The sequence below is a fragment of the Cetorhinus maximus genome, chromosome 19, assembly GCF_964194155.1.
Source record: "Cetorhinus maximus chromosome 19, sCetMax3.hap1.1, whole genome shotgun sequence".
Lineage (NCBI taxonomy): Eukaryota > Metazoa > Chordata > Chondrichthyes > Lamniformes > Cetorhinidae > Cetorhinus > Cetorhinus maximus.
The window spans coordinates 30,029,772-30,049,344 of record NC_135897.1 but is presented as its reverse complement, the minus strand read 5'-3'; the positions used below and the strand labels follow the sequence as shown (position 1 = coordinate 30,049,344).

At 40.8% G+C, this 19,573-nt stretch overlaps 1 protein-coding gene across 4 annotated transcripts in view; it reads left to right on the top strand.

Annotated features, from left to right (window-relative positions):
• The window catches only part of gigyf2 (GRB10 interacting GYF protein 2), a 168,296-nt gene that overhangs the window by 95,146 nt on the left and 53,577 nt on the right, over window positions 1-19,573 (top strand). For all 4 annotated transcript variants that reach the window (XM_078563647.1, XM_078563645.1, XM_078563646.1 and 1 more), the window contains 2 exons: window positions 12,989-13,155; window positions 15,605-15,717. In XM_078563647.1, coding sequence (XP_078419773.1) covers window positions 12,989-13,155; window positions 15,605-15,717 — 280 coding nt within the window. The remainder of the gene's footprint in view (window positions 1-12,988; window positions 13,156-15,604; window positions 15,718-19,573) is intronic.

Genomic DNA, 19,573 nt, shown 5'->3' with positions numbered 1-19,573 from the left:
GATGGCAGATGAATTGAACTGTAATTTTGCATGGGTCTTCACTATAGAGGATACAAGTGGTACCCCAGAAACAGCTGTAAATGAGGCATTGGAAGGGAGGGAGGAACTCGGGAAAATTACTATCACCAGGGAAGTGGTACTTAGAAAATTGTTGGAACTGCTGGTTGACAAATCCCTGGGTCCTGGTGGATTTCATCCTAGGGTCTTAGAAGGACTGGCTAGTGAGATAGTTGATAGTTGATACGTTGGTTTTAATTTCCCAAAATTCACTAGATTCGGTGGGGAAGGTTCATGTTAGATTGGAAGATAGCTCACGTAACTCCTTTATTCAAAAAGGGAGGGAGATGGAAAGGAAACTACAGGCCAGTTACCTTGACATTTGGCGTAGGGAAAATGTTAGAACGTATTAAAGATGTTATAGCAGAGCAATTAATAAATTCAAGGTAATCAGGCAGAGTCAACATGTTTTTGTAAAAAGGAAATCATGTTTAACCAATTTATTAGAGTTCTTTGAAGAAGTAATGTGCTGTGGATAAAGGGGAACCAGTGGATGTACTGTGCTTAGATTTTCAGAAGGCATTTGATAAGGTACCACATCAAAGGTTATTGTGAAAATTAAAAGTTCATGGTGTAGGGAGCAACATATTGACATGGGTAGAAGATTGGCTGTCTAACAGGAAACAGAGTAGGCAGAATTGGCCATTTTCTGGTCAGCAAGTGGCGTACACAGAATACATGTTGGGGCCTCAACTCATCATTTATATAAATGATTTAGATGGTATGGTTGCTAAATTTGCTGATGAGACAAAGATAGGTAGGAAAGTAAGTTGCGAAGAGGATACAAGGAGGCTACAAAGGATATAGGTTGGTTAGATGAGTGGGCAAAGATTGGCAAGTTAAGTATAATGTGGGAAAATGTAAGGTTGTCCATTTTGGCAAGGCAAGTAAAAAAAGGAGCATATTATCTAAGTGGTAAGAGATTGCGGAGCTCTGAGATGCAGAGGGATCTCAATGTCATGAATCACAGAAGGTTACTATGCAGGTGCAGCAAATAATTAGCAGAGCTAATAGAATGTTATTGTTTATTGCAAGGAGAATTGAATACAAGAGTAGGGAGGTTATGCTTCAGTTATACAGGGCATTGGTAAGGCCACATCTGGAGTACTGTGTACAGTATTGGTCTCCTTATTTAAGGGAAGATGTAACTGCGTTGGAAACAACTCGAAAGGTTTACTAGATTAATCCCTGGAATGGGTGAGTTATCTCATGAGGAAAGGCTGGACAGGCTAGGTTTGTAACTGCTGGAGTTTAGAAGAGTAAGAGGTGACTTGATTGAAACATATAAGATCCTGAGGGGACTTGACAGGATAGATGTGGAAAGGATGTTTCCTCTTGTGGGAGAATCTAGAACTAGGGACCACTGTTTAAAAATAAGGGGTCACCCATTTAAGAGATGAGGAAAAAAATATTCTGAGGGTTGGGAGACGTTGGAATTCTCTTCCTCAAATGGTGGTTGAGGCAAAGTCTTTGAATATCTTTAAGACAGCGGTAGATAGATTCTTGATAAGTAAGAGGGTGAAATGTCATCCGGGGTAGGCAGGAATGTGGAGTTGTGGTTAAAATTAGATCAGCCATGATCTTATTTAATAATGGAACAGGCTCGAGGGGCCGAGTGGCCTACTCCTGCGTTTAGTTTGTGTGTCATGTCTGAAGGTGTTTTGGAATGCCAACAAATAAACAGCAGTTAGTCTTGCAAACACAATCTTGCATTTACCATAAGTTCTAAAACTATTATTGTTTTCATAAATTTGAAATTCTGTGGCACTGCACATGTGGTATCTAAATTGCTTTATCTTCAAATAAAATGGGGACAAAGGGCAGGAATAATTGCTGCAAGCATGCAGCCATAATTTAACCTGACATTTTAAAGTCATATGTTCTGTCCTTGTTTCTCTATTCCATTATAATTAGCTATGGAAAATATCAATATAAACATTCCATACCTTAAGCCCTCATGCCATATTTAAATATGGACATAAGAGTTTATAATTCAAAGAGCGGAAGATAATGCCCCTCCCCCAGTGTTGACTTTGGAGGGGGTAGTGGGGGGCATTTAATAGGGTGTGTGGATGAAGGGTGTGGACCCTGCCTCATTCCCGCCTCTGCCCGCTTAAGCCCAGGGCGTGATGGCTTTCTGCCCGGAGGTTAATTAATATCCCTAAATGGGCATATGATGGGGTCCCTCATTAAAGGTACTCAGTGCCTGATTGAGGGACTGGTGAGAACCAAACCCTTGCCTTTCCCTCCGATCGCCCCCCTCCCACCTAGCTACCACCTCCTGTGACCCCTATGACCTCTATCATGCCCTCATTCACCTTTGGCCTTGGATCCCTTGTTGATCCTGGTCCTCTGTTGAATGCGTTACCTGCAGCTGCCACCACTGCCAGCCTCTGATTGGCCTGCAGCTCTTGGGAGGTAGGATTTCCACCCTCGGGATCCATAATTCTGGGAAAGGTTCAATGGTGGCCACTTTCAGTGCCTCTTTAATGATAGGCCTTTCCCAGCGGAGATGTGTGGCTCTGAAAACCCTGTCACCTGGATTAAATTCTATAATATTACTTTTGTTACGGCTTCCATCCATGTTTAATGTAATAGGGAAGGCAAATGGAAAGTTGGCCTTTATTTCAAAGAGAATGGAGTATAAAAATAGGGAAGCCTTGCTAAAACTATACAAGGCACTAGTTGGACTACACCTAGGATACTGTGAACAGCTTTGATCCCCTTATCTAAGGAAAGATGTACTGGCATTGGAGGCAGTCCAGGGAAGGTTCACTAGGTTGATCCTGGGTATGGCAGGATTTTCTTATGAGGAGAGGTTGAGTAGGTTGGGCCTGTACTCATTGGAGTAAAGAAGAATGAGAGGCGACCTTATTAAAACATATAAGATTTTTAGGGGGCTTGGCAGGGTAGATGCTTGAGAGGTGGTTTTCCCTTGTGGGAGAGTCTAGGTCCAGAGGGCATAATCTCCGAGTAAGGGGTCGTCCATTTAAGACAGAGATGAGGAGGAATTTCTTCTCTCAGAGGTTAGTTAGTCTGTGGAATTCTTTACCGCAGAGAGCTATAGAGACTGGGTGGTTAAGTGTATTCAAGGCTGAGATAGACAGATTTTTAATCAGTAAGGGAATCAAAGATTATGGTGGAAAGGCAGGAAAGTGGAGTTGAGGATTATTAGATCAGCCATGATCTCATTGAATGGTGGAGCGGACTCGATGGGCTGAATGGCTTACTTCTGCTCCTATGTCTTATGGCCTTTTATAGTAAGATGGTGGGGAACAATTAGATCACAGTGCACATGCATAATTCAATCCTAATTCTGAAGTCATATTCTTATGCTAGAATTAAAGTGAAACTGTCAATGTTAACTTGTCAAGTTATAATTACATCCCTCCCACCCCCACCCCGCCACTGACGTACGGGCATTAGATATAGAGGGAAAGGAAGAAAGAATATGAGAAGAGAACGGTAGCAATGTGGGAAATAGAATGTGGATATGTGGGAAGCTGCCAGCAATAATCTGTGCTTTTGTTTGTTTAGCCTGTAATGATACTTTGAAGTTATTTGAAACTAGGCTAAGGTGTGAAATTACTCCTGCAAACTATTTGAATTAAATATCATGAACACAAATGCTTAGCTCTAAACATTACTTGTCCAGATAAGATTAATTTTCATGTTTTGTGTGCATTTTACATTGTTGTAAAACAACAATCAATTCTTTTACAATACAGTGGGAACATCCATTTTCTGACAACAATATGAAAGGTTTACATCAAGGACTTAATCCATACATTTATATCAGAAGCATGCACACCCCTCTTTGCAAAAACTTGACACATTTTAATTGAATAAAAATTTTCAAGTTTGCCTTTTAGCTTTTCCTCAAATAATTTTGAGAGACATTTGTTAAAGAAAGTATGCCCCTCAGTAATCCTGTCTGGCACTGATGCACCCTGGAAGATGCACATGTTCAGAGTGCATTGTCCAAACTCAGCTCTCAGCATCACAGCTCTGACCAAGAAAACTAGCTTCAAGCCCAAGGATTTTTGCAGAAGGCTGAGGCCTTCACTTATAACTTTGACTTAACAGACAAAAGGCAATGTCCTGGATTAATTTGTTATTGTGACATTTGTGGGGCTTTTATTATTTAAAGCATTACACTGTACATTAGAAATTCTGCTTGCTGAGGGGATGGAGGGGCAAGTCACAATTGAAAAACAAGTAAAGCATTTTGAGAGAGCTGTGCAGCCCAGTGACTGGATTATGCAATTAGAGTGATGAGTTTAAATAGGCTGAAGCCTTCCAAAGAAATTCAAAGTTTTGAGGTGGTAGGGAAACATGAGTTGGAGTACAGTATTAACATTGCAAGGATTTCAACGTTGAAGGTGCATGGAGAGGAAGAATGTGCAAAGCAACATATTTTTAGCTTGGCAGAGAAAAAAACTTGTTAACGATGGTTAACAGCTGAGCGAAGCCTAGTTAAGGAAATTATGTAATAGTGTAAAAATCCTCATTATAATTTTGCCACATCATTGAAGTGAATTGGCTTTCCACTGCTTCCTAACGCCTCTTCTAAGATACTGTTCTCTTTGTATGGTAAATTGAACTGGTAAACTATCATGGCTGAACGAAGTCAGATGAAGTTGGCCTCAGCAAGCAGCAGAACATATGGCAGCAGAAAATTGGAAGAGCGGTGGAACATTACTATTTGTCCTCATTGTTTATAGTGTCACAACTCACTGGGGATATGCACTGCAATATCAAGCCCCACTGCTCCCCAAGCCACGACAAATGTGAAAACGTTTGATCAACCCGCCTAACTGTTTAATTTAGATTAACAGAATGCAAGCACCAGGTTTGTAAACTTAATAAATAAATAGCTGTTTATTGAACAAATTGTCTTTTAACCAATTGCAAAAGAAAGAACTATGAACTGCTAATTTCTAACACCAAAACCTAAACTCCACCCCCTCTTAAATCCCTATACATGCACATGCAGAACACACAAAAACATGGATTTTAAGGGTGGGATGAAATAGTTCAGTAGCATCAGTTCCGGAGTACAGGATTCGATGGGTTGATTTTGATCAATGCCTTCCAAATTCCTTTCAGTTCTTTGTCGATGACATGAGGTGGTCTTCCGGCACTTTTTGTCTTTAGTTCGCTGGTTGAGCACTTGCCTTTCAATGTCTCTAATGGTGATTTTCCCCTTTGCCTCTTGACAGGGATTTTCAGAGAGAGAGAGTGAGCCGGTTATAGAGATATGAGGAGAAAAAGCCAGCTAGCTATTATTGTGGAATTACTGGAATTTTATACACACCGGAGCAAGAGGCTTTTGATCTTTTCCCTTTCAGGCTAGGAGCTATTCTGCTGCACTGCTCTCACACAAACCCTGGTCACCTGGTCAGGAGCCAATTAAAATGTTTTCAGGCACTTCCCCAGTAGACAGGACTCCTCGGCACCAATCCTGTCTTTCATGGCACACTGTTCCAGGACAGCAACATTGTTTATATCCCTCACACTGTTCCAGTGGACATGTCTTTCAAACTGCAGCCATTGTAATTTTAATCCACAGTCCAACAGAAATAAAAAGATATGTTCTTTACAATAGTAAAATCATTTGACTGAAATATCCAGGCTAAACAGTCAATTTTATTGGCAAATGATTGTTAATTTAAGTTGGTTCTAATAAAATATACAAAAACGATTGTGACAAAAAAGAGAAGATTGAGATAAGGGAGAAATTACCTGTTGGATAACCCCGACTTTTTCTTGTATCCATTCCAGGAGAGCAAGGAGGTGTCAGAGCTCCCCAGGTATTGAACTTGAATTCCAAAATTCCATGCCCCCAAATCATCAGATGGTGTATATTACTATATAATTTTTAGCATGCACCCCTGCTGAGGAATCTGTGATTTTGGCATATGCTGGTTTTCGACTGAAGTGCAATGTTAATGTGGCATATCTTGGGCGTTGACCCAACTCAAAACTGCAGTATAAAAAAAGCAGTTATTTATTTTATAGGAAGATCAGCTAGAAGAGATTTCTTTCACTGGTAACAACATAAATTGACCACAGGATCAAATAGCAGATCATAAGCCCCACCAAGAAGTAAACTTCACAAAAGTGAACTGTGATGGCCCACATATGATAATTTGCATTATGAGCATTGGGACTTAGAGAAGAATTTGTGACAAAAGTCACAGTCCACAAAAATGTCACTGATCACACCTGAGTGCCATACTTCAGCTCTGCACTTGTGCATGCACATAGCTCTTAGTTGCCAACATTATAACATGAGTGCAGAGCTTTGACTTGTCCAACTTCATAATACACTCAATGATCTGACTTCTCCAACATATTGATCGAAATAAAATTTTGGCTTTCCACTTGCACCTAGTGTTCTCTCTAAGCTGTGCACAAGTGCAATTGTGCAGCATTCTGTTTACGAGCTGCGCTCTTTAAGATACTGCCAAAAAATTTAAAGATGCTGCGCACAACAAAGAAAATTTAGTGGTCATTCCTATCACCCCTGTGAATATGGGCTGCATTTGATTTTCGCTTGTATCAGTTTGAGTTTGATTTTTAATTAAGGTAAGGAACACTTGGAAGAACATTTGTGTAGCTTTATTACAAATAATAACTGTTAGAAAAGTCAGGATAAAATAATTTTTAAATTCATTTTACTTTTTGTTGCCCAATTTGAACCTGATCTATGTGCTCCATGCCAATTTTCAAGTTCTTTCCACGTCATGGCCTCTTCATCTGTTCTGGAGCTGGAAACCAAATTATTTGGGGAAAAAAAAGCTTTAGCTGGTTAGGTCATTTTGACCTGTATAATACCACAGTGATGCACCTGACACAAGTTTGTCACTGAAGAGCAATTAAGAGAATCAGCATGTCATTAAAATATACTGGCTGAGTGCAAACATATTGTTAAATAGTGGAGCACCTCTATCCAATAACATTAGTTGTAATTTGTTCAGGTAACACATCATTTTGATAACCTAACTTGATCTATCATACTTTTAAGGATACTACTTAATTGGGGTGAAAATAATGAAGTTTCTGTCGTAAATGCTAAATGACCCTTGCACCGGTATTCAGTTTTCCTAATAAAAATATATTGAGTCGTACTTTCCATTTAGCGGACTGTCCACTCAGACTGGAAACATTTTTTTCTATGTTTCCATGGGCGTGCTAAAATGAGAGAGTGATATTAGTTTAGACTTTGCCGTCGTCATGCTGATGATGATTCATTCATTTTAAATTGATTCATTAATGTTACAGTAACAAAAACCCAGGTTTTTCTAAGTTTATATTCAACATATGTAGATGTATATTATGTATACCAATGAACAATATGTTGATTTTTATTCTTCTTTCTTTCACTTGTCTAAGTTTCTAACTTTGGTCAATTGTAGATTGGTTGACAATCAAAGTGGCCAAAAACTGATATGTGGTTAATCACATAGAATCCAATCATACTAGCATTCACTGATTAAACTATACCAGTTAGGAAATTTCGTAGTCTGTTGTGGATATTCTGCTCCAGCCCAGGATCCCAACATTTTTTTGGTTCTCACCTAACTCTGCCCCATCCTCTCAGAGCTCATCTTGTTCTTAAGACACATCTATCGCCCTTTCAATCCCCAGCCCACTCAATTCTTGACCATTTAACTCCCCTTCCTAACCTCATGCTAGCTATCATAGTGGATAGTAGTCTTTGTCAGGCACCCTGCCTCTCCCATTCAGATTCATAATCATCACCTGTCTCCCTCAGAAAAAAATCTTTAACTCATATGTGCACTCCAAACAGCAACCCATTTCCAACTTCTGCAAAGTCCTTGAACATGTCATTGATTTCCAACTCTTCATATTTCTTTGGAATTTTCCTGTTTAAAGTCCTCTGGTCTGGCTTTTACCCTTTCTCCGTATCAAAGTTATGCATGATATCCTGTGTAACTGTGATACTTTTTTTTTGAGGAATTTGATAGATTGATCACATTTTTCTCCATTGACTTGACCATAATATCTAGCTCCATGGACCTCTCCTTACAGTTCCATTTTCTATCTGAAATCGGCCAATACATCTCAGATGGTGGTTTCTCTTTCACTGGGCCAATGATCTCTCCTTGGCCCCCTCCTCCTTATCCACAATAATATGTATGGTACTATTGAGCTGTACGTCTGTACTTCCTTTGAGCCCTTGTCCATTTTCATGCTGTCAAATTTCCTGGCTGACACCAAGTCTTGAATGATTCACAAATTCCTCCAGCTCAGCACTGTGCAGATCAAAACACTCATGTCAGCCACTGGCTCAAACTCAAGTTCCTAACCACTGATTCTATTCTCCTCCCCGATCATTCATTCAGGCAAAATCAAATCAATAGTCTTGGCACTTGATCTGCACTTGGCTTTAAATATCATATTCAGTCCATTAGCAAAACTGCTTTCTTCTACATCATTTCCCCTCATCCCATCCCTGCTACTCTCCCCACCCAAAAAAATCATCTTGTAAAGCTATAGTGCATCAACTGCTAAAACTGTTATTCATGTCACCATCACCTCCAGACTCGATTGTCCTCTTTGCTGGCTTTCCATCCTCCATTCTCCAATCACTCAAATTTTGCCTTGCATATCCTGTTTCAGACTGTACTAAATTGCAGTCAGTTATCACCTCTATCCTTGCTGGCTTGCCCAATCTCTCAACACATCATTTAAAATCATGCTCATGCCTTTGGCCTACCATATGTGTCTTTTTTCCAGTCCTGGGTCCCCTCCCAAACCTGATGTTCCTCATGAATCGATGCGCTTTGCCTCTTGCCCCACCATTGATGGCTGTGGATTTGCCTACCTCGGTCCTACTCTTTGAAGCTCCTACTAGAATCTTCACCTCTCTCCCATCTCTGAAAGTCTCCATTAGTCAAACCTTTGGTTATTCCTCCAATCTTTTGTTTCTGGCTCAGTGTTTGTTTTCCTTATGCCTACTTATGAAGTGCTTTGGGATATTTCTTACGTTAAAGGTGCCATATAAATACAGTTTGTCATTTTTGGTTTATGGTGCAGGAGACTGGCAGGCTCCACTAAATTGACGTATTCTTTTGTTACCTTGTTGCAAACTTCTTTTCGTGTGAGGGAAGCTGATTACTCCAATCACGTTATCCTTTTGCTTCAAATATGCTTACTCTTCAGTGCTTCCAACATCAATGTACCTTTTTTTAATCTCTTTTTCTTTGGAAGGATACTCTTTTGTGTTTGTGCAAACTATTCCATACTATCCTTATTACTCGGGTTATTTTCTATTCATAAATTCATTCTTGGAGTGTGAGCATTGCTGACAAGGCCGGCATTCTTAGCCATTCCTAATTACCATTGAGAAGGTGGTGGTGAGCTGCAGTCCATATAATGTAGATTTGCCAGAAATGCTGTTAGGCAGAATTTTGACCCAGTAACAGTGAAGGAGCAGTGATGTAGTTCCAAGTAAAGATGGTGTTTGACTTGGAGGAGAACTTGCAGGTGGTGGTGTTCCCATGCATTTGCTGCCCTTGTTCTTCTAGATGGTAGAAGCCACAGATTTAGAAGATGCTGTCAGAGGAACCTTGGCGAATTGCTGCAGGACATCTTCTACATCGTGTACACAAATGCTACTGTGCACCAGTGGTAAAGAGGTAAATGTCTAATGCTGTGGATGGACACTAATCAAGTGGGCTGTTTTGTCCTGGATGGTATCATGCTTAAGTGTTGTTGAAGCTGCATTCATCCAGTTAAGTGGTGAGTGTTCCATCAGGCTGCCTTGTAGGTGGTGGACAGACCTTGGTGAGTCAGAAGGTGAGTTACATGCCACAAAATTCCCAATCTCTGACCTGCACTTGTGGCTGCAGTATTTATATGGCTGGTCCCATCAGGTTTCTGATCAATGGTAACCCCCAGATGTGGATGGTGGTTTATTCAGCGATGATAGTGATGCTGAGTGTCACGGCTGATGGTTAGATTCACTCTTATTGGAGACAATCATCATCTGGCCTGACTGTTACTTGCCACTTATGAGCCCAAGCCTGAATGTTGCCCAGGCCTTGCTGCATGCAGACATGGACTCTTTGGTATTTGAGGAGTTACAAATGGTACTGAAAACTTTGCAATAATCAGCGAACATCTCCACTTCTGACCTTACGAAAAACATTTGAAAATACTTGGACCCAGCACCCTGGCAAACTCTTGCCTCAGCCCATCTATGGCTGAAACCCTCATCAGCCATGTCTTTGTCACTTCTACACTCTCCATTGCACTTCTGGCAATTTTCCTTTCCTTTTGTATTCATAAATTGAGTTTAGCTCTTGCCCTAATCCATTCATTACCTCTTTTTTATGACCTACCTTGGATCCAGGTTCCCCACACTTCAACTTACAGTTCTCATTCTCCTATTCAAATTCTTTCACTGGTTGCACTTGTCTGACCAGTGATTTAACTGAAATTGATTAACAGTAAACTTAAAAGAAATAACTTGTATATAGCCTGTCATAACCCGAGAACACTCCTGAGTGCATCACTGTTGTAATCCCCTCATACTCCTCAGGTACTGAAGCAGTCCATGTCCAAATGCAGCAAGACCTGGACATTATCCAGGCTTGGCCTGGCAAGTGGCAAGTAACATTCGCACCACACAAGTGCCAGGCAATGACCATCTCCAAGAAGAGAGAATCTAACCATCGCCCCATGATATTATGGCATTACCATCACTGAATCCCCCACTATCAATGCCCTGTGGGTTACCATTGACCGGAAACTGAACTTGACTGGCCATATAAATACTGTGGCTACAGGAGCAGGTCAGAGGCTAGGAATCGTAAGACGAGTAACTCACCACCTGACTCCCCAAAGTCTGTCCACCATCCACAAGGCACAAATCAGGAGTGTGATGGAATGCTTGCCTGGATAAATGCAGCTCCCGCAACACTCAAGAAGCTTGACACTGTCCAGGAGAAAGCAGCCCGCTTGATTGACCCCACACCCACAAACATTCACTCCCTCCACCACCGACACACAGTAGCAGCAGTGTGTACCACCTATAAGATGTACTGCAGGAATTTCCCCAAGGTTCCTTAGACGGCACGTTCCAAACCCACGACCACTACCATTTAGAAGGACAAGGGCAGCAGATAGGTGGGAACACCACCGCCTGGAAGTTCCCCTCCAAGTCAGTCACCATCCTGACTTGGAAATATATCACTGCTCCTTCACTGTCGCTGGGTCAAAATCCTGGAACTCCCTTTCTAATAGCACTGTGGGTGTACCTATAGCACATGGACTGCAGCAGTTCAAGAAGGCAACTCACCACCACCTTCTCAAGTGCAACTAGGGATGAGCAATAAATGCTGGCCCAGCCAGCGAAGCCCACATCCTGTGAATGAATTTTTAAAAAAACGTAAGGAAGGGGCCCTGCTCTCTGTGGATAGCTTTATCCCCAAGTCTATTCACACCACACCTGGATTTCTTGCTTAGCTGCACAGGAAGGAAAAGGTTTAATCACTAGCCCTCTGTCTTTGGGTTGGCCAGTTGCATTTCCAGTCCAACTATTCACTGCCCTCCTACGAGTGGGTTCCATCAGCCAACTGTTGAGCTTATACAAAAGCAAAATACTGCAGATGCTGGAAATCTGAATGGGAAACAAATGCTAGAAATGTTCAGGTCAGGCAGCATCGGTGGAGCGAAAACCGGTGTTAACTTTGTACGTTGATGACTTTCCTGTTGAACTTGCTTGAATGTAGCCTTGCCACTTCTGAATGTTTATTGCAGGTGTGGGAGTATGTTGGTGAGCCGCTTACTGTCTCAAACTGATATGGATAGCATATATGATTTCCTTTTGGGAAAGTTTAATAACCTACCTAGCTCCCCTTTGTCCGAGCTGTTTCAATTTTATTAACCAAAATATTGAAAATGATCAACCTTCGGGAATTAATCCTTAAAAGCTTGAATTTTGTATCAAAACCATGATACAACTTCAACCAAAGATCCCTTCTAGGCCAAAAAGTCAGAATAAACGTGAGGAAGCACCTATCAAAATTCCAGCCCAGTACTTTATAAATTGGATTAAGATGCTAAACATAATCATGTAACAGGGATAGGAGTTTTATTGAGATTTAAGCCAAATGGTTGGGACCTATTATAGATATGAAATTAATGTCTGCCTCAAAGTCTTTTTATTCTGTATTTATGTTTCCATTGTAATTATATATTTTAATGCTTATGGATTTGCATATTTATCTGTCTTGAAAAGGCAATTTTATAGGTTTTAGCCAAGGTAGCTAATATTTCATCATATGACAAAACAGCAACATTTTTAAAAAAGGAAGAAAGACTAAAATTTATATAGCATGTTTCATAGTTTTAGTGCTTTGAAACATCTTGAAGGCAACAACTGTGTTACTTTGGGATTTCACCTCTTGCTGCAGTAGTTAGTGTCAAACCCGTATAAATTCTTGATCTCTGAATTTCTGTGGCACTGAAGTGTTGGACGCTTCTTGTGAATATGCTAGTGCCTGTACGGCAATCATAACTGTGGAAAAAAAAAACCTCACATCGTTCCAGGAACCTTCATTTTTAATTCTGAATAACCACTTAAGTATGTCAGCAGATTGAAGTCTCACCTAAATTAGAGCAGATCTTTTTTGAAAATTATGCTGTTGCATAAATGGTATTGAAAGCACAAACTGTGGAAAATAGCTAGTATGTGGCTTTACTAAATTACTTATTTTCATACTGCAGTATTAGTTTTATTTCAAAAAGCAGCATTACCATCTGTCAGTACATGATCTTTTGGGGATGACATGGACCTTTTTCTTTTGGCAGAACCTGAGGATCAAATGCCAATGTACTGGCCAAACCTTTAATTGCAGATTATTTTAAATATATATTCTTAATTGATCCACTCTAGGGCCTTTCACCAACCAAGAAATGGCAGAATGGTTCCAGGCGGGCTACTTCACAATGTCCTTATTTGTAAAGAGAGGCTGTGATGAAGGCTTCCAGCCATTGGGAGAGGTTATTAAGATGTGGGGCAGGGTACCTTTTGCTCCTGGACCCTCTCCTCCTCCATTGCTGGTAAGAGTATTTACATAAGCTCCAATGAGAAATGCATAAATATTCACTTATGGTAACACTAATGCATGATATCAGAATGTTTTATTGGACAAAACAAAAATGAATTACATTGGAAGTATTGCTTGGCTGTAAATAATTTAATTTGCAAAGCAAATGTTGGTAAATGCATTCTCCATGGGATAGCATTGTGTAACAATGTTAATGCTTGATTAATTTTTGCTCAATTATTTTATTCATTTTTACAGAGCATGTAAGAAGCTCAACAAAAGAGGATCTAGTATTGAGAAATGAAACAAAGCAGATAACTTAAGTAAGCGCAGGAAACATGGGTAGTAGCAATCACAATATAATAAGATTTAAGGCTAGGATTGAGAAGGACAAAAGTGAAATGAACAAAGTAAAACATTGGGGATAAAAACTTTTTTGTGAAGAGAATAGAACTAGGGAAAATAAACTGGAAAATAATATTTGCAGTCAAGGAGATGGAGCAGCAATGGGCAAAATTTTAAATGGTGATCATAGAATACAAAAAATACATCCTGCTATAAATCAAGAATAAACTAGCCAATAATGAAACATCATGGACGGATAAAGAGGTACGGTCATAATTGAAACAAAAGGAAAAAGGCATATGCTAAGCACATAAATAATAAAAGAGAGGATGACAAAAAGGAATATGAAAGAGTTAGGTGAGAAGTGAAGAAAAGGTTAGAAATGCAATGAGGAAATACAAGCTAAATGGTCCAGGAATATAAAAAGAAATAAAGCAGCCTACAGCCACTAAAAATAAGAATCAGGGTAGGGCCACCAAGACACGATAATACACAGTTAATGTCAGAGGAATGGCAGAAATATTGTTACTTTGCCTCTTTATTCACCAGGGATATTAACAAATGACATTTGAAGAAGAGATCCAAAAATTAAAGACATTTAAGATGGAATGGGGGAGACAATAGATAAACTGGTCAAATTTAGGATGAAACCTCTGGTCTGAATGGATTGCACACCCATATTAAAAGAAATTTAGAAAGAGATAGCAGATGCTGTCACATATAAAAATTCAATGGAAAAGGAAATAGTACCAGAGGACTGACAAACAGATAATCTTAGACCTCTATTTAAAAAGGGAGATAAAATAAGCCCAGGGAACTGTAGACCAGTTAGACTAACACTGTTAGTAGGAAAAATAATATTTTTACTGAAATATGCAATAAAAAACATTGAGAAACCAAAGATATGATTATATGTAGTCAGCATAAATTCGAAAGGGAAGGCCATGATTCACAAACCTTATTGAATACTTTGAAGAAGCAACAGGGTAGATAAGGGTAATGAAGTAGATGTAAGATATTTGGATTTTCAGAATGCTTTTGCTAAGGTAAAACCTAGTAAACTCAAGGTGAGAGCATGAGAGGTTGTTGGGATAAGTAGCAACATGGGTAGCAAGCGGGCTACAGAATAGAAAATGGAGATTAGGAGCTAAGGGTAGCTGCTCAAACCGGCAAAGGAAAGGAAATGGTGTTTCACAAGGATCAGTGCTGGAATCACTGTTGTTCACAATTTGCATAAATGATTTGGACTTGGGAATCCGGAGTCCAATTTCAAAATTAACGAATGACACCAAATTGTGGGGTATCATTAATACTGCAAAGACTAAAACACAATACCAGATGACATTAGCAAACATGCAGAATGGCCTGGTTAGGACATCCTAAATACTGAACACTAATACACCAATCTCTATCTCCCAGCCATGTAAAGTTAAATTCTTGAAAGTCAATTTAGCTTAATTAGTAGCATTTTGAATATATTGGCCCGGATTTTACAATCAGCAGCAAAGTGGCACTTGCTGCTGACTTCAGAAAAAGCTGCCCACCAGGATCAAGTGAGTTCCGTCACGTAGCTTTCGCCTTTCTTGATAATTTCACTCTTGCGTGAACTTTAGGGGCACTTTGCTGTCCAGCAACAGAGATGTCATCAAGATAGCTAAGGAACCAGTCACATTGAAGAATTCTCTCAGACAAACCAGGAAGTAAAAAGCATTGATTATCCTTTGTATTTTAATCCTTTACAGGAAGTGAAATAAATTTTGGAACATGCACATGGGATTAAGGTAGAAGCTAAAATATAAAATTTTAAAAATAAATTATTTGAAAAATCTGTGGAATTTTTTGTCAAAGTGGAGAAATTTGGTATTCCGCAAATATGAAATTAGATATTCGGCCAAAGAGGTTATTCAGAAATAATTATGACAGCGCCCTGCTTAAAAATTTAATTACACCTCTTTCAACAAGGTGTAGTTTTTTTTCCATATCTTTCAAAGTGAGACTTGCAATGTAAAAAGTGGAAGTTCACACCAGTTCAGTGTTTTCTAGATGATTTAAGTTGTTTTGTTGCTTTCTTTGACTCTTCCTTGCACATATTTTATTCTCATCTATTTTGTTTTCAGGGTGACCTGGATCAGGAAAGACTGAAAAGGCAACAGGAACTGGCTACTTTGAATTTATATCAGATGCAGCAGATACAGTGCCAGCAGCTTCTTCAGGCGCAGCTTATGACCAGGTAGTTCTTAGAACAGTAAATTATAAAGGCTTTTAATTCTTTAATGGGATGCTGGGAAGACCAGAAATTTGTTGCCCATCTCTTTACTGCCCTTGAAAAAGTTGTAGTGAGCTGCCTTCTTGAACTGCTGCAGTCCATGTGATATAGGTACACCCACAGTGCTGTTAGGAAGGGAATGATACAATTGAAATGGCCTAACAAGCCACTCAGAGGGCATTTAAGAGTCAACCACATTGCTGTGGGTCTGGAGTCAAATGTAGGCTAAACTGGGTAAGGACAGCAGATTTCTTTCCCTAAAGGACATCAGTGAACCAGATGAGTTTTTACAACAATTGACAATAGTTTTGTGATCACCATTACTGAGACTAGTTTTTTAATTCCAGATTTATTAACTAAATTTAAATTCCACCAGTTGCCATGATGAGATTTGAACCTGTGTCCTCAGAGCAATAGCCTGGGCCTTATTACCACTACACCACTGCCTACCCCTGTTGCTCATCTATAATTGCCCTTGAGAAGGTGGTGAGTTAAAATGGTGTCACATTGGAAAATAGTTTGCGAAGCATTGCCGTGGTCCTTTGCTTTGCTTTTCATGCACAAAATCTAGCAAGGTTATGTTCTCTTGCTCGTAAAGACTGCATTCAACTGAATTAAATGATGAAATGTTGAGGTCATTATGGTGATTTGATACAAATGCATTGGTTGACAGTCTTTACAGTGATAGAAAGTAAACAAAGGGGAAAACTAATGTTTCTATCCACTTAAAGTCTAATAATTGTTTTTATTCATTCATGGGATGTGTGTGCTACTGGCTAGGCCAACATTTACTGCCTACCTCTAATTGCCCTTGAGAAGGTGGTAGTGAGTTATCTTCTTGAACCACTGCAGTCCATGTGGTGTGGGTACACCCACAGTGCTATTAGGGTAGGATTTCCAGGATTTTGACCGGGTGACAATGAAGGAACGGCGGTGATATGTTTCCAAGTTAGGATGGTGAGTGCTATGGAGGGGAAATTCCAGGTGTTGGTGTTCCCATATGTCTGCTGCCCTTGTCCTTCTGGCAGGTGGTGGTCATGGGTTTGGAAAGTGTTGTCAAAGGAGGCTTGGTAAGTTCCTGCAGTGCATCTTGTAGATGATACACACTGCCACCAGTGTGCGTTGATGGTGGAAAGAGTGACTGTTGGTCGATAGGGTGCCAATCAAGTGGACTGCTTTCTCCTGGATGGTGTCGAGCTTCTCGAGTGTTGTTGGAGCTGCATTCATCCAAGCAAGTGGAAAGTATTCCATCATGCTCCTGACTTGTGCCTTGTATATCGTGGACTGGTTCTGGGGAGGCAGGACGTGCCATACACACCACAGGATTCCTAGCCCTCTGACCTTTTATAGCCACAGTATTTATATGGCTAGTCCAGTTCAGTTTCTGGTCAATGATAACCCCCTGGATGTTGTTAGTGGGAGATTCAGCGATGGTAATGCCATTGAATGTCAAGGGTGATAGTTAGATTCTCTCTTGTTCAAGATGGTCATTGCTTGGCACATGTGTGGCACCAATGTTACTTGCCACTTGTCAGCCCAAGCCTGGATATTGTCCAGGTCTTGCTGCATTTGGACATGGGCTGCTTCAGTATCTGAGGAGTTGTGAATGGTGCTGAAAATTGTGCAATCATCAGCGAACATTCTCACTTTTGACCGTATGATGGAAGGAAGGTCACTGATGAAGCAGCTGTAGATGGTTAGGCCTAGGGCGCTACCTTGAGCAACCCCTGCAGAGATGTCCTGGAACGGAGATCAATGATCTCCAACAGCTACAACCATCTTCCTTTGTGCTAGGTATGACTCCAACCTGTGAGAGTTTTCTCCCTGATCCCCTTTGACTCCAATTTTACTAGGGCTCCTTGAGGCCTCACTTGGTCAAATGCTGCCTTGATGTCAAGGGCAGTCATTCTGATCTCACCTCTGGAATTCAGCTCTTTTGCCTGTGTTTGAGTCAAGGCAATGAGGTAAGGTGCTGAGTGGTCCTGACAGAACCCAAACTGAGTGTCAGTGAGCAGGTTATTGCTAAGTAAGTGCCGCTTGATAGCACTGCTGTTGACCCCTTCCATCGAGAGTAGGCTGATAGGGCTGTAATTGACTGGGTTGGATTCATCCTGCTTTTTTTGGATGGGACAAACCTGGACAATTTTCCACACTACCGGGTAGATGCCAGTGTCGTAGCTGTACTGGAATAGCTTGCCTATGACATGGCAAGTTCTGGAGCACAGGTTTTCAGTACTGTTGCCAGAATGTTGTCAGGACCCGTAGCCTATGCAAAATCCAGTGTCTGGGATGTAACTTGCTGAGAATCCAATGTCTGAGACAGAGATGAGGAGAATTTTTTTCTGAGGGTTGTGCGACTTTGGAATTCTCTGCCTTAGAAGGTGGCGGAGACGGGGTCATTGAATATTTTTAAGACAGAGGTAGATAGATTCTTGTTAAGCAAGGGAATCAAAGGTTATCGGGGTTAGATGGGAATGTGGAAATCTAAACACAAGATCAGCCATGATCTTATTGAATGACGGAGCAGACTTGAGGGGCCAAATGGTCTACTCCTGTTCCTATTTCTTATGCTCTTAAGCCGTTTCTTGATACGGAGTGAATCACATTGGCTGAAGAACGTCATCTGTGATTCTGGGGACCTCTGGAGGAGGCTGAGATGAATCATCTACTTGGCACTTCTGGTTGAAGATTGTTGCAAATGCTTCAGTCTTATCTTTTGTACTGATGTACCGAGCTCCCCCATCATTGACGATGGAGATATTTGTGGAGCCACCTCACCTCCAGTGAGTTGTTTAATTGTCCACCACCATTCATGACTGGATGTGGCAGGATTGAAGAGCTTAGATCTGATCTGTTGGTTGTGGAATCACTTAGCTCTGTCTATCACTTGCTGCCTATGCTGTTTGGCATGCAAGTGGTCCTGTGTTGTAGCTTTACGAAGTTGTCACCTCATTTTTAGGTATGCTTGATGCTGCTTTTGGCATGCCCTCCTGCATTCTTCATTGAACCAGGGTTGATCCCCCTGGCTTGGTGGTAATGGTGGAGTAGGGGATTTGCTGGGCTGTGAGGTTACAGATTGAAGTGGCCTAGAAGCATTTGCATGCGCTTCAGATCATAAAATGTGCAATAGTTACATGATTCATTGTCACAAAATTTCAGACCTTTTTGTCTTCGACCACTCTCATCTCTGTGTAGTTCCAAGTCATGATGGTGTATGGCTTGAAGGGGAAATTCCAGGTGGTGGTTTTCCCATGTGTCTGTTGCCTTTGTCCTTCTAGGCGGTAGAGATCGTGGGTTTGAAAGGTATTGTCAAAGGAGCCTTGGTGAGTTGCTGCAGTGCATCTTGTAGATGGCACGCACTGATTGCACTATGTTAAGTTGGTGGATGGGTGCCAGTCAAGTGGACTGCTTTGTCCTGGATATTGTTGAGCTTCTTGAGTGTTTTTGGAGGTGTACTCATCCAGGCAATTCAAGAGTATTCCATCACAGTCCTAACTTGTGCCTTATAGATGGTGGACAGGCATTGGGGAGTCAGGAGGTGACTAACTCACCTCAGAATTCCCAGCCTCTCCTGCTCTTGTAGCCACAGCATTTTCATGGCTGGTTCAGTTCCTGGTGAGTGGTAACACCCAGGATGTTGATTGTGAGGGATTCAGTGATAGTGGTGCCATTGAATGACAAAGGACTTTGGTTAGATTCCCTCTTGTTCAAGATGGTCAATGCCTGGCCTGACTTACTTTCCACTTATTAACCCAAGCCTGAATGTTGTTCAGTTGTTGCTGCATATTGGCACGGACCGTTTCAATATCTGAGTCGTCAT